Raw genomic sequence first — 22,699 nt, 5'->3', positions numbered from 1 at the left:
GGTGAAGTCTAATGAGCTTGTATGAATGTATATTTAGGGTTCGGATGGGGAAATACCAAGTGAGAAAAACATTGCCCCTCTCTTTTAGATCTTTGAGAATTTGTGAAAATATTTGCAAGACAAAAAATATTCAGGGTATACGGAAAGTCGGGAATCGGTAATGATGAATTTTTCTACACATTTATTTATCGCTGACAGGGAGAGAAGTACAGGAGGGAAAAAGAAAGAAAAGAAGAAGAGAAATAAATGCCACAAGGGCCGGAGTGCGTTCATCAATATACTTTTCCTTCATCTTCCGTGATATTGACTGGTGTGTGTGTTGCCAGAAAAATGTTGACTCGTAAAACAGGTTTAACAGGCACGTCTTGTGGCACAGCTTGAAAGTTTTTTTTAAAGCTGTTATAACAGCTGCATTGGCTAGGCTAAAAAGGACCTGGGAAACATCCATCAAGGTTCACTGCGGTGTACAAATATTTCACACAAACATGGAATTACCATCCTAAAGAATAGGTCGGTGTTTAAAATTAACAACACTGTGCAAGCATTGTCTTGTTTCTTACTGTACATAAGCACCCTACTCAGACAAATGTCATTATTCAATGTATTTCATACCATTTCTACTTTTACATCAATACAAAGTTGACTAGAAGAAGTTCGTGTCTCATTGATTTTATACCAGACTTGATTATTCCATACCTTACGGTCGATAAAATCCCAGGTGTGGGTAAAGGATTTAAAAAAAAATGACAGTGGAAAAGAAAATTGAATTGAATTTTTATTTGAAGGGTCGACGACCCTTTGAAAGCAGGGGGTGGTATACATTTTGTCATCGGCCATAGAACATACACAGGCATATGTAAATTACATGAAGTACATAAATATCGTTTCAACAACTCATTACCTAGCACTTACACTTATGCCAACCATTCTTCGTTTGCCCTGTCTCTCTCTCTCTCTCTTACTTCTATATAAAACTCGCGCACTTACACACACACACTCGCTCACACTACACTCACATACAGATCGTTTTTTCATTTGCCCTCTCTTTTATCTTATCTTCTACACCTACACTTGCACACGCACCACACACGCACCCATACGAGCGCTCGCGTGCGCTCACACACACACACACATTATTAGGTCATCAGCCCCAGTCTGTTCTACATTTTGACCAGATCTGTGAGTCCAACCAGCTGGGGTCATGTTGTTTGTCCAGTACTTCCAACATACTCATTGCGCCTCTTTAGAGCATACAATATTTGAAAAAAAGAGAGAGAGAGAAATAATAATACTGAACTAATAAAACCACGATCCTGTTTAGAGAAACAAAGTGCTTTTATGCAGCAAAGTCAATAACTTATGCAAAGACCTGCTGACGTCTGCCATGGGAAGTGCGCAAGAACTGGTCGTCGTTGATAGACAGCCATCAATAATTCGATTCTCCAAACAATGGGTTCTAACGGCTGATCACGAGTTGTTTGCCGTTTGTCGTTTACCATCCCTGAGCCGTATATACGACCAAGCCACGATTACCTGACTACGCACGCAGTGAAATCAATGAGAATAACATTTGTTGTAAATACAAATTGTATTACAAAAACACTTCAAAACAAAACATTCAAAACAAATAAGGGACTTTTTTGTTCAAAAAGGCAGGAAAATCTTTACATGGAAAAGAGGCTACCACTACACCTTCACAAGTTCTGCTAACAAAATTTTACTTTTAGGTTGAAAATAAATCACAATTGTACTTATCTGTAAGAAAAATTTTCAAAAAATCTTTATTCTTGCTGTTGTGAAAAACTTCAATGGTTAAATACCGAACCCGGGCTTTACGGCTCGTTTTTACAAGCGTTTGCAGTTTGAGTTAGTAGATACAAGATTACTGTACTTAAGGGGCACCCAGTAAAAAGCTCACTTGTCGCCACTGCAGTAAGAAACATATAGTATTACGACACTCTCTGTACGTCAAACCTGTCCGCAGTATGTCGCACATGCACTTTGTATAGTTCAACAGCTGACAAGCCTAAAACCTGCAGTACGTTGTATCAGTTACCAACAGACTGCTGGAAGGTAGGTATGATTATGTATCTGGCTGACTCATAAAATTCTCCGATCTAGTCACATACTTTCAGTTTGTCGAGTGACATACCGTGGGCTTCAGGTGAGCCAAGTTTTATTCACCCCATTTTTCTTGCTGTGGGAGAGCGCTGCTGTACTTTGCTGTACTGTGTAACAGGCCTAGAGAGGTTTTGAGTTTATCAGACAAGGGGTAAGTGAAATAATTTATAGACATGGTCTTTCGCTTGATTTTTCATTTAGTGTGTAAATGCTTTGAGTTTCGTGGAAAGCTTATACACTGTATACAAAATGTTAAGAAATAATGTACATTTATAGAGCGCAATCTCATAACTATGTTCATTGCTGTTTACAACACTGAGCAGAAACACAGAGAGACGTGACACAGCGGTCTGTGAGCTTTACTCTTTAAACACAGAGACCTTCGCACACACACACACAGAGTGGAGTACCCAGAAAAGAAAATCCCTGATGGACAGCCCTATAAGTAGATTTGAAATCCAGAGACAGGTATGTCGGAGCCGAGACTCGAACACACACACACATGAAGTCCACTGTGCCATCAATACTTTTGTTTGTCAATCCGCTATCAGCTCATTATTTTTTTCGAAAACGTGCACTTTTAAATCGTGTACCATAAAAAAATAATCTGGTAGTGCTTGTGAGCTTTATCTGACACGAAGGAGTAGATGGTACGTGTCATGACGTAAGCACAGAGAGGACGTGATCGTTAGCAGGTCGTGATCCCACAGTAGGCACAAACACGTTTTGGGGATTTCGAATTTAGAATCAAACGAATCCAAACTCTTAGAATGAGTGTAACAAGTACATTATTTTTGCCCTATTCGTTTTAATTTGTAATGTGTGTGTGTGAGAGAGAGCGCATTTATGTGCGTGTTCCTGTTCTTTCTAGAAAGAGGACACTCCACGCGACAGATCGAGCCGCTGATGGTGTACATCAGGGATGCCCAACCTACGGCCCGTGAGCCATATCCGGCCCGGGACGCGGTGCCATCCAGACCGCGAAACTTCTGCCCACAGTGCAGGAAATCGGCATGTTAGTAAGAAAAAAAGACCTAAAAAAACGAAAAAAAAGGGAAGAAGAAGTATTTATCCCAACGTATGGGCGTCTCTCAATCTTTTTTTCGATGGACGAACATTTCGATTCAGTGCTCTGACTTGGTGTCTCTACGATGCAGTCGGACATTCAGAAGTTGGTTTCGGGTAAACAACTTCAAATATCCCACTAATTACTACATAATTAATGGTAAGTACGACTTGTTTCTAATAAAAATGGTATCTGCTCTATTTTTTCTTTTTTTTTTTTTTTTTTTTTGCGGTGAAGTGGCCCGTGACACGCATGTCGGAAATGTGTATGGCCCGCAGGCCGAAAAAGGTTGGGCATCACTGGTGTAGACAGATCGCTGGACTTTGAAGTCAATTTGACATGTATTGTGTATGGCATAGTACATCTGTACGTGCTTGTACAAAGTACGCCAAAAGAAATCGTTAACAGAGTCAAAAATATAGGTTTAAGGTCGTTTGAAAGGAAGTTTGCTTTGTCACATCACTGACATTTTAATTTAAAAACTGTATCCTGTAATCGAGAGGATTGTAGGTGTAATTAATATTTTAAGAAAGACAAACATTCTGACACCAAGGAGACTGCCTCGAACTATTGAGGCGTGTGCTATCTCACAATACATGAAACTGTTGGTCGATCCTGTGTTTGTCTTGGTTGTTATTAACAGTTATATTAGTTTTCATCTTTGACAGATACGACAGACATGATGTTCCCTCGTGTCAAAGTGATGCTGATACAGAGACTCAGCTATGACACGGTGGTAACAATGCCAGATTAGATTAACTACACACTACCTTGACTTCGATGAGGTGCCAACCAGGTGACAGTGTTCTAAGTTTATTTAAGTAATAATGATGATCAAAGAATTAATGAGGTTTCTTATTGATACACACATGAGTTTGCAATGCTAAGAAGAAATAACAAATAAGTACTTTCAAGATTTAGAAGTCAATAATTCGTCTGCACTACTTTACATTTTGTTGTCATGGTTCTCTTTTAACATCACGGCATGTTTTCATCTTTACTAATTCAGCCAAGCAGGATGCAGCTCAGAAAAATGGAGGAGATACAGCAGCGTTATCAGGTGACACTGCATGATGGAGAAGGTAAAGTCCCAATCAACTTGAACGAGCACTGAAACAAAGGTGAGCGCTTAACTGTGTGTTGCTTGTGTGGTCTTTTTAAAAAAATAAAACATGTATACATATAAGCTCGACAAACTTCAAATTTTCTTTGAAACTTAGTGGAGATGTAAGTCGCTAATTTTGCTCAATCGCGTAAACGACAACGTCAGCACGTAGCCGAGGTATGTATTGTACAGTAAAGCAGATCGAGCATTTAATGGAAACATGGAGTTTAGTTATATGAACAGTCTTTTCTTCTTGTCATGTTATACCAAAGCAGCATAAGTTTTTCTCTGCAGTTTGATCCAATGGGCCGAGCTGTGATGTAGTAATTAGCGATGTTACACCAGAGATGTGGTCATACTTGTTCCGTTGATCTGATGCCTAATGTTGCTGTGTATGTGGTGCATGTCGTACGTTACGACAAGTACGTGTTGAAGTGTGTGCATGTGATCGTATGTGTGGGTGACTCAGAACATATGTCAGGGAGTCAGTGATGATGCCCCTGACATGATGCTCAGTTCCTGTCATGTAATCTGTGAAGGGTGCACCTGCAAAATTGGAGAAGCTGAGACTGAATGATGAATGGTCGAGGGTCACCCTGATGATCTTTACTTTTTTTTTCAGGATAAAATGTATAGAACGCATCTGGCAGCAGCGTTAATGGAATGCTACTTGGCAAGGATGACGAGATGATGGCTCTGCCAGCAGTCGACATCAGGCAACAATTCCACCAGCGCGCGATAGCCTTGGAAAAGATTGCAGGGTAAATGCAGAAAGCGTTATTTCGAACATATCAGTTTTGCAAAGTTTTAGCCAACTTTTAGTGATATTAGTATTTATTTTATTTATCAGTTCACTACCAAAGGCAAATGTTGTTTCACGCAGAGAGCTGCCGCAAACTAGAACTCACTGCCGACAGACTTTAAGTACGCACCAAGAACAGTTTTAGAAACTGTGTAGATTGTACAAAAATTTGTCGAACTATTTCAGTTTTGATGACAGTAACTATACTTGTACCACAAACCTATACAGCAAAACCTTTACATACGAGTGAACAAATATACGAGTAAATCGAGATACTAGCCAAAAATCCGTGAATTACTTACGAGCAGAATTCGATTTACGAACTCGACTTATTGATATGTGTGGTAGGCTAAAGAGCTTGACAATCTTGCTCTGATAGATGAGAGAGAGGAAAAACAGGAAAAAAAAATAAGTGATGAATAAAGTTAAAATATTTAAGTTTAGATTAATTTAAAAAGTTATGAAAAGTTAAAGCAAATGTTTTCTTAGTGAAAATCTAAATGTTTTTAGTTAAAAACAGTGTATAAATAGTGTTGTCACATCAGCTGAGGAATCTATATATTCATTCAGCACCGGCCGTCTGCTCTCTGGCTCGATCCTTCCTCCTTCGTTATTGACAGATAAGGTAAGATTGGTAAGTATAATATGATTTTATTATTTTATTGTCTATGTTATTTGTATTATTGTGCCATCAACATTTACTATATACAGGACTGTACATTATATACCGTATAATTTACATATAATTACAAATGAATTGTGTTGTTGTGGGAGGTTGAAATGCATAAATCCTATTTCCTTTAGTTTATATAGGAAAATTGTTTTGATATATTTATTTTTTACATTCGAGCTCGGTTGTGGAACCAGTATATGGAAGATGTACTGTACACGCCCACTCGTCTACGACTAATCTCAGGGGAGACTATCCTCGTTCAGTGACATTCGCATGAAAATTTATTGCCGTTTTTGTCTTAAAACTATGTGCGTTTTACATCTGGTGTTGCTTTGCTGCTTCTTCACGTCAGGTACGACATCGTTGTACTTAAAAAAAATATTATTTTTATTTGTTGTGATTTCTTAACCAACGCTATAAAACCTTTCTTAAAGCGTACACGTGAAAGACGAAGCACAGCGTACCTTCGATCAGAATTTTATGTTCAAACTCGTTCAAACTCCTTCCTTGTCTTTGTTTGATGTTTGACTACACATTAAAATTGAATACCAAGAGGTTATTATCGTCCAAGTAAATTTCGCAAAATGAAAACAAACATTACAGACAAAACTTTTGGTAGTGTAGCATCTCAGTTTCATTCCAGTACAGCTGCCTCTCATCAGCATATGTTTGATGAGAAATTAATCTTGTAAGACCGGATGCAAAATGAAAGTAGCTTCATGTACAGAATAAACAGCACAGGGCTGAGTACTGAGCCTTGAGGGACGCCACAAGAAAAGTGGAGCAAGGCGAGATGTTTAACCATCAACAAATCTGCGTCCTGTCAGTGAGATGGGAGTTGAACCACACTAGTGCAGGTCCAGAAATCCCGAAGAGGGTGTGTAGTCTATGAAGGAGCAGAGAGTGGTCCATAGTGTTGAATGCAGCAGACAGGTCCAGTAGAGTTAAGGTAGAAATATTACTACTGTCAGCATGTTTTCTTTAATAGTTTTCTTTTTCCTCTGAAGGTTAGACACTCTTATTATTCACACTAGATATTTTTCATCTAGCTGCAAATCTTGGAACAATCCCAATGCCTTTAGTGTCACAAACATTTGTCTTCTATGTTTCATGTTTCTTATCCTATATGTTACTTTAATTAATATGAGTCCATGAAGAAAAACAGTCACAGATTTTTACTTTAATGATGATATGGAGCTTACAGCAAGGTACATATTATTTAAACAGTATCAGTCTCCTTCACACAGAGAGGTAAAACACAATAGCTTTCTATTTTAATAAACAGTAAATTTTACAAATGTCTATTAGAGAGTAAATGACAGGCTAAATATAAAGATTTTCTGTCGTGTATGGCATGTTTTTTAGTGAAGCTCAGATCAAGCATTTCTTGAAAAAATGATGCATACATCATTATACTTTAGCAATATGCAATAGGCAAATTTGATTAAAGATACAGCTTTCTGACATCATTATGTTACTTCATTGTTTTTCTGAACTCTGATTTCACAATCTTGCTTATTTACAAAGTATACCTGAAACTTTTAGCAGTAAACATTTAAATAAAACAAAATAATACATGCTATAAACAGTACAGCCAGTTGACCTCAGTGAAAAGCTGACACATTACAAAAATAAACCCAAATTCCTTCATGCTTTTTCTGTTTAAATACATCAGATGATATGGCCATCTTACTTGATTAAGCGATGCAATGATTGGGTAGATCATCAGCTGATTCCTCCATCAGAATTAGGATAGTCAAATCGTAATAACACGGCTGTTCAAAGTAGTTTTTGATGGCTGTTTCATTTATAAATTTTGATTTTTGAATATACAGATAAAGTCTAATTAATTCTCATGTAGTATCATCTTTTTCTTTTTAATAAACTAGCAGTCATGAATTTATTTTGTTATTATTCATAAGTATTGGGTGTCTAGCCTGTCATCTTTATACCTATAAAAGCAGGTCATAAATCCTATATAAGATGTAGAACTAATTTTAAAATGCTCTTCTGCTTTGCAAAGGTAGCTATGTTGAACTGGAGAGGATTCAACAAGGGAGACAAATGTGTCATACTGAGGAATGATAACTGCCCTTTTATTGTATACAAAATTAGTAAACAAAGGAGTGCTGCTCTGTTCAGAGAATTAGAGGACTCTTTATGCAGCTGTGCATAAATGTTGCTATTAGCAGCTATGTTTATCAAACACATGCTTAAAAGATTTGAATTATTTGGGGTAGTTGGAGTGTTAAAATGCTCACTGCCAAATTCCCAGGGGTGGGAAATATTTTCTTTTTGCAGGCCGGACTCAAAATTGTAAGCTATGCAGCAGGCTGATAACTTACCAAAAGCCTATGCCAGGTGACTACACAACAAACCTAGTGATAATGGAATAGACAACAAATGAGTATATAATGGCCTTCACTTAACGAATTTATTGTAAAAAGGGAAGATGTTTGAATTTGCTCACAATTAACTTTAAAACCAGAATGTTTTTAGGGCAGCAGACCCCAGTACTTTATAATGACTCCATCAAATATGTCAACTGTATTACTTGGTACCCTTTTACTTTGTCAGTGTTAGAATGCTAAGGACTGCCTATTTCTAATGCTGTTGTACTTGATAAATTAAATTTTAATCCAATTGACCTAAGCGGAATTTTAAATTAAAACAAGTGCACTTTACATTTTGGCAGACAGACTGGTCCAAAGACATCCGTGGGCCATATGCGGCCCATGGGCCATACTTTGCTCATCCCTGAAATACACTATGTATTGTCATGTATTAAAAAAATGTACCTGAGTATACACACAAGCTCATGATATTTGTCTGCCTGTCAGGTTATATGTTAATGTTTTAAATTGGCTTAGCATGTACAGATATAGTGATGTAATGTGTGCAATTCCTGTAAAAGAAAGAAAAACACTCTAAACTGTAGGTAAAATAATGTAAACTTTTGTTTCACTTTTGGGTGAAATTATTGACAACCTATTACATAAGAATATGTGCAATAAATCCATTATACCTTACTTGCATTGTTCCAGGTTAAACAAATTATTTATACTCCCATTCCATGAGAAATATTGTTTTCTCCTGTTTATATACCATAAGCGAGTCCATAAAAACCTCTGAATCAGAATAAAAGTACAATTAATTATTAGGTTTTTTTTCTGTACATTATTCTCTCCATTGAAGTTTCATTTAAATGGAAATAATGATCTTTGTGTAATTTCAAGTGTTAGGTCAGTAAGAACAAAAAAAGTTATCATAGTGTTTTATTTGCTTCCTCTTAGCATGTGTCGAATCGGATGTGCTTTTGGGTATATGTGCAGTGAATAGAACTGTGCTTAGGGTGAAGGGGAGGTATTAATTATTATTGTAGTGGTAAGCAGCTAGCAGTTGGCCACTTATATTTTGATGACATCACAGAAAATACCTTACTTTGACAGAAGAATGTTGACTGGGTAGGAATTGTAATTTCTTTCTAATGCTGCGAGTCCAGTCCCCAAAAGTTACACTGATTTTGAAGATGTGTAGGTTGTTTATTTGGTTTGTATATTTAGATCCATACAGTATCCATAGAGGTCAAACGTGGGATGAATTTTGAGCTAACAAATGTAGCTACTGAAAAGAATAAAAACAGTGGCTCTTTTTGCTATGCCCTAATCATTGCCTACTATAGAGTTTTAAAATGCTTCTCATTCACTAACCCTGCCTCTTCTGGCCTTCTCGATTCATTAGTCAAACCACTGGGCTTGGTTAGTTTTTATTGAGTGCTGACTGATCACAATGAAGGGTTCTGTTTTTCTCCTTATTTTAGAATTTTTGTAGTGTTAGAAGGAAGACCAAGCCACACCAGCGCACTAACCATTAGTTGAATTGTTGATGGCAATAAAAGGTTCTCAGTAAATGTAATAAACTATGGCGGCATCTTTATGAGATTCTCCTAATAAAACTAACACGTTAATTGTAATTGTGTCTCAATGTACACACATATGTGGGTTAAAGTAGGAGTCAGGAATATTTCGTGATCATTTAGGGTTACTGTCTACTCCTGTTTTGTCTATTGTGGTAAATCTTTCCTGGTTTTCGACTTTTTAATCCCTCGCCGTATTTCTATTAGATGGTACTTGTATAATTCTGCACATAAATATAGATATGAATATGTGTGTGTTGAATATCTATGTATTGAATATATATATAAACCCCTTAAAGGATGATTCAATACAGAATGATTCACAATGATAGAGAAATATGTTAACGCTTTATTGTTACAGTGACACCTAAAGACGTGGAATATGCTTGCCTAGCAGTCAGAGAAGCTATGCTCACTGTGGTCTGCAAGATCAACAAAACAGCAACCGCAAGTGCAGGATGTATCTCCATGCAAAACAATGTGACGTTTGATTTGACACTGACAGAAACAGTAACAAAATGCGTTGGACCACCACTACCGCCAAATGCTGTTTGTGAAAAAAAGAACAACCCTAACCCTAATACTTGCTGGTGTGATGAGTCAGATGGAGAAATTTTTACTTACAAGTATTTATACAAAGTCGACAAAAGCCAAGATTTGGGGGCCCTACTGAAATGTAAATATTGTGCAAAGGCACCTCCATATAAAAAAGCAGAAGCCCTTGATGGTTGCAACGTGACTGATATTGGTTAGTATCATCAGCTGACATTTATTTATTTTGTATGTCTATATTAAGATCCATACGGTATCCGAAGAGTACAAATATGGTATGAATTTTGAGCTAACAAATGTAGCTAGTGAAAACAGTAAAAAAGTCCGTTCCATTCTGGCTATTTGGGTAATGAGATGTTTGAGGCCACACATCTCGGGTTCAGCTTTTTTGGTGAGCGGGTTACCCATATTATCTCTACTAATGCATCTATTTCTCATACCCTATAAGTAATAGTTCAGGAGCTTATCACTGATGCTTATCACCAATGAAATTTGTCGGTTTGAAAGCCACAGCAAGTGTTTCAACAAACGACTTCTCTTTTTGTATTAGTTTTGTTTAACAGATTTTGCTAGTTTGTGTTATTATTGTTTATTTAGTGATTTTATCAATATATCATTAGGTAGTCTTGTTTCCCAATTTTAATAAATTGGACAATTACTCAATGGTATATAGTTGTTGTTGCTGACACAGCGGTCCGGTGGTGCAACGGTTAGCGCCTGTCACCAATACAGTGGTTGGCTGCCCAGAGTTCATTTCTCGTCTCGGGCACGCTGTTCTTTCTCTGCACGTGGCATCTGTTTACAGGGCTGGCTGCCTTGCCATAATATAGCCTCAGTTGCTGGCTCGGCGTAAAACACCAATTCCCTCCTTGTTGCCCCCCAACAAACGATCCGGTGGCCTGTTCCCGCTTTTCTTTCTCTGCATGTGTGACTGCCTCCTGTCGTGCTTCTTGTCACGACTTCTGCGTATTATAATAATTTTGCTATTTTATTCTCATGAATTGTTTCTCGTTATAATTATGTGTTTAAGACTCATGTTTCATATCAGTGATATTATTTTCTTAAATTCTTAGGTTTTTCCCTCCAGAATATTTTCTTAAAATGTATACACGAAGTTTGAAAATGAACAGTTTGTTGAAAGGCATCTTTCGGGGGAGAATTGTTTGTAAAAGTGTTTTAACGGTAGTAGGTTTTCCTAAGCACCAGACTGATATGAGGGCGTGTTGGTGCAAATGCATTATTACCCTCTTACTATCGCTCGTAACCTTGCATAAAGAGTAACACTGACAGAGGAAAGTTTATGCTTTCACCAGACAGATGTCACAGGTCCCGACATGTCTGTGAAACTGTTTAAAGCCAGATTAATACTTTCAAATCTTAACGACAGAGTGGGGAAGTATATCAAGTAATAACGAGGAAACAAGACTAAGAACACCAGCTGCATTTGCGCTGAGCGTTGTAGACAGTAGAGATGGACACTATTGATGTTTAGTTTGTCTGCACTGAAAAACGACACGACAGCCGCCACTATGGCTGAGTTTTAGACTGTCATTGCTAGTGTGCTCAGTCATGTTATCGCTTTATCTATGTGTCGTTTCCCTTATGAGGCCTTAGCTACGAAAAGAGTCTTTAGAGCGCGATATGCTCCTGCACACCATTTACACTTCCTTGAAACGTGTAGTATACAAGCTCAGTAGTATGCTTATTATAGTGTGTATATTATTATATTAGTATATATTAGTGTATATTATTAAATATTATTATATATTATTATTAGAGTCCGTTTCAGGGTATGATATATATGCTTTACATCCATGGTTTTTTTCATAGTAATAATCTAACAATATTAAAATAAAATGAAAGTATACATAACTTAAGTATGCTTGTTTACACCACTCAGTCATCTTAATGTTGAGCCAGTCTCTGTACATAAACATGGAGTTTGACATTCATAACCCCCTTAGAAACTTGTGATTTTGGAAGTAGTTGAACTTGAGTGCATGTGTATGTATCGGACGGTTTATAAATAAAAGGACAGCCAAAGGTATTTTGTATATTGCATTCATTTGTCTGTTCAGGTATATAGCTTTTCAGCTGATCTTATTTATTCTTCTCGCTGTTTCAGACACAGAACCATCGCTGACACACAGGATTTGTGGAAGGCTGTCGCTGCTCGTTGCACTTTTCTTAACAGGTAACTGTTGTGATGGATGTTACAGTGTGTGATGTTTTTATTATGAGCTCTGATAAAAAATTTTCGACAGGTTTCTAAAGTACAAGGAATTCAAATGGTGAATACTGCGTGGACATCATTATAAGAAAGGGCTAGGCTGTCTGTGCAGTAGGACTCTTTACTCTTGTTGCTGGATATTGTGAAACAATTTTAAACAAAGAGTTTATTTCTAATTTGAAGACCTGCCCTAGTGTCCCTTTTAAAATTCTTTTCAACTCCTCCACAAAGTTTACTAAACAGTTTAAATACGTCGAAAACCGGAGTTTAATTAATATTAGTGAGTCAAGAGACTTAATAACATATCTATATATCGTGAATAAAGAAAATATCAGACTTAACCGTCTTTTTGCTTGAGTCTTATTGTCTTTCATTCCATTGCCATTTTGTCACTGACTTATTTAAAATTAAAAATGAGATTATCATTTCACCATTTCTTCTCTCAGGTTTATCTCTACCCTACATAGTAATTCAATTTATCGAGAGCTTTTAATCATAGCAGTTTTTTTTGTTTTGTTTTGTTTGTTAGTTCACGTGTTTCTTTACCTCTTTTTAAATTGTATGATATAATTTCCTTTCCAGGAATGTTCATTGTTACGCTGCTGTAGCAAAGAAGAAGGCCTCCTGTGTACTTCATTATTTAAAATACTGCATTCTTGGGCTTACGTACCTCCTAATATGTATGCTAATATAATATCTGCAATTGGTGTGGTGTTGGCTGAATAGCTTCTGTTTGTTTAAAAGCGTATTCACTATTATTGTCCATTGTATCTATTAACTTTTGTCTATTTGCATTGTAAAAACAAAATAAAGAGAATAAACTTGTAAAAGAGTGTATACCGCTCCCTTTCTCTTGCATTTTCCCCTGCTCTGTTTGTGAATGTGTGTGGGAGAGTGGTTGGGTGGAAGGGAGAGACATATAATTGTGTAAACAAGATTATTATGTGACTGCTTGCCATAAACTAAGGCTGTAATAAATGATTGAAAACCGAGCATTTTCTACTGTCTTTCCCTTCTGTCTTTTCCCTTCTCTTCTTTCCTGAAAAAAAGGTTTAGATGAATAAGTTTATTAGCGGCTGCACAGGCAGCTAAAGACCTTTTTGTGTAAAAATACCCGGGCACTTAGCGCTATAAACATTGTAATATGAAAAGATTTCTTATTTATACCATCTTCGGAAGCAATAGTATGCATGATAGAATAGTAGATGTCTTGCTCTCTGTAAAATTCAATGCTGTGTTTAGAACAAGGGAGCAGAAGGTTTTCGAAATAAAATTGTTATTAAACCGTGAAGTTTCAGTTTCTTACACTACCCGCACGAGGCAGCTACTTCCACATCACAGATTTTGCTACTTCCTAACAAAGCTACAAGCAATTTCTATGAATGTATAGAAGTGAACCTATTGAAGACAACTGTAATATATAAGAAACTGTGCTATTAACACATAACGAGTTGAAATGAATTCTTTAACTGCTGTAGCGTTATGCATGTTTAGTCACAATAACACACACGAGGGGGCCGTTTTAAGAAACGTGGAACTATACGCATGTCCAAGGGTTTCCATCGCTACAATGTATACTACACACATATCTGTAATCCTTTTGTTTCACTTTCGCCTGGTGCAATCTGTCCAGAGACATTTTGCAAATTTGAGTCTTACTTTGAAAGAGCATTATCCTTGGCAAGCGTAGGCTCCAAGCTGTCGGAAGCTATTGCTCTGTCCAGCGAGCTCACACAATGTCCATCATTCAGCCAAGTATTGAAACAGGGACATATTTTCTGTTGTCCTGCACAGTCGTTTAACTAATCTATCATATATATTTGATGACAGTCACAAATTGTTTCTGTTGTTCAACTTTAATGCTCAATTGCTAGCTGATTAAATTCCCGATGAACACAGAAACTTCTGTCTTAAGTTTTACATATTTCAGTGGATAATATCATGTGATCTTAATGATATATGGGAATACCTACAAAGAGACTCAGTAATACTGGTAGATGAAATGAGCCACAGTACAAAAGGCTGAAGTCTACTCTGAAAATAGTTTGTCATGATCTAATTCAAAGGATGTACAACTGTAAGCTGCAGCATGATGTCACAAATCAAGCTTGGATTCTGTGCACACTGGGTGTATTACTTTTTTCTGGTTCATATTTTGTCAGAGGTAAGCAAGGAATTTTACAGCTGTTTAGACACCATCTAATATTATAATATGCTTTCCTGTTGTGACAAATGAAAGCACGGACACATTTATAAACTAAATAAAAAAAAGGCTCAGCGAAAGCAATTTTTCGCATTCATTACTAACTTATTCAAAATACCGTCAGTTATTTATAAGCAATGCTTGCTGTAGTTTTAGCTTATGTCGAGATGCAAGTGCTGAAGGTAATGGAAAAAAACCTATTCAATTTATCTTTGTAGTCATATATCACTGCTATTTTAAAAGAACAATCTGTCCTACGGAACATACTTGTCCACCATTAGTTTGCGTGCATAAACACCCATGTGTGTACGATTTTGAGTGAAAAATTTCTTTACTTTTTGTTGTTTTCTATTAGTGACATAAAAGCTCGCAGCTTAAAAGAAACACTTGCAATTTCAGGTATAAGTCTAACCCCCTGTGGGGATGGTGGTGTGAGAGAAGTGCTAGTAGACCAAGACACAGTCTTCACCTGCACGGCTGAGGGACGAGTACAGTGGAGATTACAATTGGATGACACAGGCGATTCCGAGTTGTTAGCAACATGTGAACAGACGTGTGAAGAGATGAATAATATGAATAAACTGTTTAATGCTAATATAGTAAATGTTCCCAAATCGAGTTCTATGACAATTACAGCTGCAGATCCTAAAGAGGTTGCCCAGTTATTGAACGGCAGTCTTCAATGTGTTCTAGTGAATGGGACGAAGCCCGTAGCATCATCGCGATGTAACCTCAGTTACGTTTGTAAGCAGTTTCACAAAGCTATTCGTTTATTGGAATATTGCTAAAAACTTATAAATAACATGTTTTACATTTTACTTTAAAATTTTCCCCATATTTCTTCAAGCCTTATTTTCATATTCTTAAGCACTTTTCCCAGGTTTATCGGCAAGTAACGATTAAGGCGACTGAGACAAGAAACAAAACGATTTTACAAACGTATTGTCATACCATCTTTTTCCAAAACGCTAATTACTGTTAACAATGTGTTTTTAAGGAAAAAATTATCTGTGACACCCCTCGTTCAATGTTTCGTAACACTACACACGTCTTAACTCAAGGTGGCTCTATTTAATTTCGGTCTAGTAATTATGTATTATTGCCTAGCAGGCCGCCAATTGTGTCAATGATGTGTATAGAGAGCATAAGAGGTTCTTGAAAAAAGTTATAAAAAGGAAAACTGAACGAAAGAGTGTGCCAAACAGATTTTTGAAGAAGGGGCATTCAGTAGTGTAATGTTTAAAACACACGCTTGTGACTACTGAGTGAAAGATCCTGGGTTCATATCTTATATCGGGTTGCTCTCTATTTGTGACAGCATTTTTCAGGGCTGGTCGTCGAAAGTTTTCTACCAGTGCTCCGTTTTCCTCCCTCTCCCCATAGTGCAAAATCATCTCTAGGTGGAAGCACTTTCCAGCCATGCCAACCACCAATTTTTGAAACAAGAAGTGGATTGAAACTATTTGTCAGACTGAAACATGGAAACTGGGGTTATTTTAGATGTAGTGTAATACATATATAGAGAGAGAATAGTGCCTGCCGGTCAATCTTTTTGTCTCGTTAGGTCATTGCAGCTTTTTGTTTTAGTTCCGCCAGAAGGTGTGTCATGCACAGCAGTGAATACATCATGGTCCGTGACTGTGTCCTGTGTCATCAGCAGCGTCTACTCCTCACGTGGACGTTACACGTGCCAGCTTCACCGGACCAAACATGGAGTGAGTAACACGTTAAACCACAGCAGATATCCGTGAACCCATCCACTGGATCTCATCCATAAACCCCAACACCCGTCTCACATAGTGATGTTGGAGGTGGAGTGAGTCGATTTGGAACTTCTTTCAGAAAGACAACGAGGAGTTGTGGTGATAGTTGTAATAAATGACAGGTGACACTGCTGGCACCATGCTATTTTCTATTTTTAACAAAACTCAGAGTAAAGAGAGGATGAAAAGATATCAAAGAGACCTCTTCTGGAACAAAGCTTATTAATTAATATGTTTCGTGTTTGTGACTGATTGTATGTGGGAATATTTTCGTAAGTTTATAAACTTTGTTGTTGCAGAGATAGTTTACTTCAGTATTCATTATACTGACATACGAAGTTTCTGACCTGTACAAACTCATACTTTATTTTTTTATGTTTCTGGCTTTTAATGTATTTTTAGTTATTAAATCGTTGTTTCGATGTTTTATTACATCCTCATCTCTTATTTCTTTTTTTCTGTTTTTTTTCTGTTTCTGTTATATCAGTCGAAGAACGAAACTGTAGAACTTATCAACATGGTGACAACACCGACCACTGAAAGAATTACTAATAGTGAAGTGAAGGTGTCAGGTGTATGTCAATTCAACACAACACTTCCAGCAGAAGAAGGACTCTATGGCTTTTATGTCACCATCTCACCTGGTGGACAGACCTACAATGCAAAGTTTACTGTTGGTTTCGAGTGGATTACAAATGGTAAACTATAAGACGTAAAACATAAAATAAGAAGAAAATAAAGTCACGGTGCTTCCGCACGTAATTTTTGTAATGTCATTTGTGTGCAGAAGTTCCCCTCTCGCCAACTGTGTCATGTGCCCCGCAGCCCTACGTGTTAGAAAACACCAACATCACCTGTACCTGTAGTACTACTAGTCTGGGACAACCTGCAGGCTACCTGAGATGGATCGTTGGTAACGAAACTAACCAGGCAACGGTATCAGCGAAAGAGTACAAGGATTACAGATCACAAGAGACAGAGTATACCCATCTGCTGAATCTTCTAGATCATGAGAAAACCTGGTTCAGTTGTGATGTCATGTGGGGACAAATAGCGATCCACGGGAAAAACTACACTGCTAATGTGGGATGTAAACAGAATTTTTCTGTTTTAGTTATATTTTACCTCTCTGACTATATTCTAAACATTTGTTATTTTAATAGTTTTCTGGCTGGCTGTGTACATATTACTTGATGTGCAAGAATATAATTATGTTTAAAAACATTTTTGGAAACCATATCTACTACTCCGTATGCTACCCAACTTCGCGAAGGTTGCTGCTGCTGCTAATTGTTTCAGCTGTGATTTTATAATTACAATACTTTCGATCTACCCCCTTATTTGAGTCCTTCACTTCAGAACAGAACACTATTGAAATACTTGTAATTTAGATGTGGCTTGATAAGATGGGCTGAAAGATAATGTTCGGCACAGCATTTCGATTTAAGGGATAGATAAAAATGACAGTTTGATAGCCTCTCTCGCGCTTCCCTTATTCATCTTTCTCGGTCTGCAGTTTCGTCGCTCACTCACTTTTTTTCCTCTCCCATACTTTCCTGCCGCCATCTCTCTATCACTACCTCCTCCATTCTCTTCCTGCATCTGATTTCTATAACAACTAAGTATATTGACATAAAATTTACAGACTCTGCCAGACAACCACACCTGTTGCTCAACAGTAATGAAAGAAATGTGACTGTGGGGGAGAAAGAGCAAGTACAGCTTTTGTGTGAATCCAACGGCCGACCCACACCCAACGTCTCCATCTATAACAACGACAACGACAGTGTCATCATGACAGGGTGGTCTCCTGTCACACACACGGTCATCGCTAGATGTGAAGACTCGGCCAGCTACACATGCTCCTCGTGGAATGAGTTTTCCGGTCACGTGACCAACTCACTCAGTCTCAACCTCGATATACTATGTAAGTGATGAATTTATCTCTAAGTCTTCGCATGTCTGTGGTCTTCTTTCAATTCCTTCGGACAAAATCATTATCCACTGCTGATTAACATTTTTTGCACGTAAGCAATATTTTTTACACGTTGACATAAAGCATGTTACTGAATATTTTTCATATAAGAGAACGCAAAATTGTTAGTACATTTTGAACACCTTTATTGCTCATGGATGAGAGGCAGTATCTGCTGGTGCTTATTTTATGCGTTTTTCTGCTTGTCCGTATTACGTCTGTCTGTTTGGTCATGTGTGTGTGTTTTGTTTGGCAGGTAAGCCTCGAAGTCGTTTATCTAACCATCTTGGGGAATACATAGTACACCAACAAGAAGTGAACTTTGACATCATCGCTAACCCCGCACCACACGATCATTGCGTGTGGTTTCTAAGGACACCATCAAATGATAATGACAGCATGGAGACTGAAGTTGAAGGTTCCATGCTAAGCATTACCTGTAATACTCGCACAGTGCGCCGTTACCTGTCCACATGCACTCTGTCATTCTTCAACGTTATGTCACTGTCAACTGGTTTGTACAAGATCCAGCTCACAAATGAACATGGTGATGAGAACTTTACCGTCGTAATAACCTTTTGTAAGTAATAACATTTACATTTTCCTAAGCTTGTTATTAATCTTTATACGTTTCAGTATCACTTCGGTAAAATCAAAGCAATTTATATGTTACAAAGAACACAAAGTCAAGGATAAGAAATGAATCTGAGTTGTTCCATATAACCCCATTCTTGGTGGACTAAAATGTTTCTCAAAAGTTTCTTTCACGGCTTACCTTTTATATATTTCTCGCCATGTATCACATTGTATCTTTATATTAATACAGTCAAAGTAAAATAATAAGATACAAACATAACAGCTCTATGGTTAATTTTTGCTTTTCTTTTGTTTCTAACTGAAGTGCGAGACTTTCAACGAATTAATCCAGCTGTCCTTCCTTCTGTTGTGGGTGCCATCCTTTTCTTCTTCACGATTGTTGTACTGATTGGTGTACTTATCAATCGACAGAAAACTAAAGGTCTGTTATCAATATTGATTGTAATTTAGTTAATACATAGTTAAATATAATAAATGAAATGCAAATACCTTTTTTAATAATATATTAAAACTATCGACCACAATACATAGGATTCTTTCCTTACTGTTGTCACCCTTCTTTAAAAAAATATGAAAAATAGGTCCTCCTTACGTTAGATTTATTAAACATTTCTTTTCATCGTTTGCCAGCCATTTTTGCACGTGAAACCTGTTTAAAACAAACTTCTGAGAATGATTAACAATCTCTAAGCTGCCATTTAGACGGAGACAACAGAGAGTCCGAGACTCATACGTTGTCAATCAACGCTGTGTCCTCAGCTGAACCATCGCATTTATCACTAACTTATGGGAATATTGTCTGCTGTCCAGTCGCGTTGAAACATACTTTTCTTATCTCACTAGTGTAAGAAGAACAGCAGTGACAATCACTTGTACTGAACAGCCTTTTCCGGAGATCATTAGTGGTTTCCTTGTTTGTCCGTACCTGCATGCTGTTATGGTTTACTTTGACCTCCAATTATTTTAATCCAGCCAAACAAAGGATACATGTCAAGCAAGCTGAAGCAAATGCCAGCGTCTCTAATCCGGAGCTCTGTCAGACCCCCCTGTACGCTGTTGTGGACAAGACAAAGAAAAAGACTAACACTCACCCCGATCACATTATTGACACAGACGAGAAACACGAAAAAGGCAAAGAAGGTGAGCATATGGTCAAAATGCAAGCTTCTTTTTTTATATAATAACTAGCAACGAAATGTGATTAATAATAATTAAAAAAAATTAAGACCGAGGAATACATTTTCATAACTGTTCTCAGAATAGAAATTATCACATAATTAAAGACCCGTCCGAAAAGCGATTTGTTTATAACCTAGATTTAAAAGAAAAACCATGAATCACGGAGACAGCGTTGCATTACGGCCTGTCATACGAGAAATATTGTTAACTAGTGATGTATTGTTAGAAGGTTGTGACATACAAACACTCCACACCAAACGACCAACACACTGGTATATACACCAACAAACGCGCTGAATGATTTTTCGGGCATAAAGTACTGTAAGTGAGCTTCTGTCAACAATCTTTAAAACCTTTTTTAATAACTACTTTTGCACTTTTCTTTAACTTTTAATATATTTTAAATGTTAATTCATGTTAGTATATATTGTACTGTGTTTTGCGACTGATCATACAGCTGGTGTAACTCCAAGTAGGTCGCTTTGCGGGAAACGTCTGTTTATTATTAAATGCTAGTTGTATCACTTACCAAGGGAGTAACTCATATTATTATATCTATATACATGTATATAGATATTTTTCATCTTGACATATACTAAGAGATTGATCGAGCACATTTAGGGAATTGTTAACAACAGGACTCGCACAGGCATGTGAATCAGTATACGCTGTTGTTGACAAAAAAAGAAGCAGGTCTCCTGGCAAGTGTGACAACGCTCCTAAGCTGGGGAAGAAAATCCGTCTCCAAACAATGAAAGGTAATCCAGAAGTCTGCATTATCTTATCAGAAGAAATTATGAGCTTGTACTTTCTACTTGGTGAGCACATCTGCTTTGAGTACCATAGCTGTTAAATATTGACGGTATTCATTTCCTTGAAAATAAACAGCATGTGGTAAAGTTTATAAAAATAAAAAAATTAGGCTTAGTAATTGTTATCATTGTAACAGGTCATGTGCTGAATTCACATTAATATTTTTGTTTACAGGTCTGTGGAAGAAGGTAAGAATAAGCACAGTGACACATTCTTAGTTCTTGTTACCTGATTCCTCTTTGCGCTTTCTATATTTCTCTTTTATTAGTTATCAGTACTGCTGTTCATCATTGTTCTTATGTCAAGCGCTAAGAGCACGCTCCTGGGGAGCGTGAGTATGCACTATATAAATCACGCTTCATTATTATTATAATTAATATTAAAGATATGTGATAAATCAGTGTGCTCCTTCTACGAGCGAGTGAGAGAATTTTTTTTCCGTATTCAGCGTAATAATTAATGCTACTGACGCTTGTGATAATGAAGAAGTTGGTGGTTATAGTGGAATTTAGTACACGAGAAACACGAAAATTTCAAGAGCTGAGTTTACGATTTTAGTAGCTTTCCATGTAAATTGATATAGCAGGTACTGTTTTCTTAAGGATTTTATTTGGTAGGTAAACTAAACAGTAAACAGACTCTTGTTCATAATTTTACACATTTGCAGGTTTCCCTAAAAGAAGACTCCAGTTATGGCTACAATGACTGGTCTGAGTATCAGAACATTGTGCAAAAACGTTCAGGACAAGAGGAGGAACCAAATAAGTTGGACGTCCGCAGTCCTACCTCATGTTCCCATCAGGTCGATGGAGGCAGAAGGGTCAACTCCGTCGGTCTTCTGTACGTGCATCCCTGCTTTGATACCAGCGACGATATAAAGTACCACCCGCCGCCGCCACACGATGCGACAGAGTACTGCACCCTTCGCATGGTTAATAAGAAGTTTCCTGCCATTGACCTTAAGGAAGAATCAGAATACTGAGCCTTTGTGCGTGTTTGAACGTGCGCCTCTGGCAAAAACGCATATTTGGGACGGTGTTATACTGTTCATTTGACCGGAATTCTCCTAAAAAGTGTCAGACTGGTAGGGTAAAGCTTCTACAACAATAAAGTTCCCGCATACAAAACAACAGTCATGTCGACTCACTAGTTTACTTCCACCTTATTCTCACGGATTCAAACGATGATTTATTTGCTTGCGTGCGCGGGACGGATGAGGGATGCATATGTCCACTAACCTGTCATATTTGTATATTTGCAGTCTTTATCCTGAAATTTTGTTGTCTTGCAGTTGGTGTAAATTTTGTGTAAATGGTAACTGCGTGTCATGGGAACTAAAAAGGAAGCTGCCTATTTAAATCCAGTTATTTCTCTAGTGACCAGCAACCCTTCTCTGTATAAAACCACTCGCTGAGCTTACAGGTGACTCTTGCTGTGTTGCATTATTTGCTTATAAGTGTCTTTGTGTCTTTTTTTTTACAGTAACGCTTTTGTGTCCAATAAATCTGATTTAAGTTCTAAGAGAAACGTTGAATTTTTCTTTTTTTTTTATTTTAAAGGCCAGACTTTCCCCCTTCTGGGACAAAGAATGGATTCGATCTAGGGTTGCCAGCATGCACCTCAACTCCCTCCCTCGGGTCCAACCAATTTTTCGCGTAATAAGCTAAAAAAAGATTGGCGTTTACACGTCTATGAGCCTTTATT

At 37.4% G+C, this 22,699-nt stretch overlaps 2 protein-coding genes across 2 annotated transcripts; both read left to right on the top strand.

Moving 5' to 3' along the window:
* Positions 1 to 6,014: 6,014 nt before the first annotated feature.
* Positions 6,015 to 13,577, top strand: LOC112569450. The gene is made up of 4 exons (XM_025247238.1): positions 6,015 to 6,119; positions 10,045 to 10,431; positions 12,361 to 12,429; positions 13,048 to 13,577. The coding sequence occupies exons 1-4, from the start codon at positions 6,041 to 6,043 to the stop codon at positions 13,071 to 13,073; spliced, it is 561 nt and encodes a 186-aa protein (XP_025103023.1). The 5' UTR covers positions 6,015 to 6,040; the 3' UTR covers positions 13,074 to 13,577.
* Positions 13,578 to 14,069: 492 nt separating this feature from the next.
* Positions 14,070 to 22,439, top strand: LOC112569598. The gene is made up of 12 exons (XM_025247422.1): positions 14,070 to 14,629; positions 15,068 to 15,412; positions 16,256 to 16,383; positions 16,919 to 17,129; positions 17,219 to 17,521; positions 18,077 to 18,358; positions 18,663 to 18,986; positions 19,308 to 19,424; positions 19,976 to 20,143; positions 20,821 to 20,940; positions 21,170 to 21,183; positions 21,663 to 22,439. Exons 1-12 carry the CDS (start codon positions 14,533 to 14,535, stop codon positions 21,975 to 21,977), a joined length of 2,424 nt encoding a protein of 807 aa, XP_025103207.1. The 5' UTR covers positions 14,070 to 14,532; the 3' UTR covers positions 21,978 to 22,439.
* Positions 22,440 to 22,699: the final 260 nt, after the last annotated feature.

The sequence above is a fragment of the Pomacea canaliculata genome, linkage group LG7, assembly GCF_003073045.1.
Source record: "Pomacea canaliculata isolate SZHN2017 linkage group LG7, ASM307304v1, whole genome shotgun sequence".
Classification (NCBI taxonomy): domain Eukaryota; kingdom Metazoa; phylum Mollusca; class Gastropoda; order Architaenioglossa; family Ampullariidae; genus Pomacea; species Pomacea canaliculata.
The sequence above is the reverse complement of the archived record's forward strand: the minus strand, read 5'-3'. Positions and strand labels throughout refer to the sequence as shown.

Excerpts from the sequence above, each read along its gene's own strand:
- LOC112569450 (XM_025247238.1), top strand. The coding sequence starts at position 6,041 with ATGAAAATTTATTGCCGTTTTTGTCTTAAAACTATGTGCGTTTTACAT. Across the intron at positions 6,120-10,044 it reads TTGCTGCTTCTTCACGTCAG|TGACACCTAAAGACGTGGAA; the intron begins GTACGACATCGT and ends TTATTGTTACAG. Across the intron at positions 10,432-12,360 it reads TTGCAACGTGACTGATATTG|ACACAGAACCATCGCTGACA; the intron begins GTTAGTATCATC and ends TCGCTGTTTCAG.
- LOC112569598 (XM_025247422.1), top strand. The coding sequence starts at position 14,533 with ATGTACAACTGTAAGCTGCAGCATGATGTCACAAATCAAGCTTGGATT. Across the intron at positions 16,384-16,918 it reads TTCACCGGACCAAACATGGA|TCGAAGAACGAAACTGTAGA; the intron begins GTGAGTAACACG and ends CTGTTATATCAG. Across the intron at positions 18,987-19,307 it reads TACCGTCGTAATAACCTTTT|TGCGAGACTTTCAACGAATT; the intron begins GTAAGTAATAAC and ends TTCTAACTGAAG.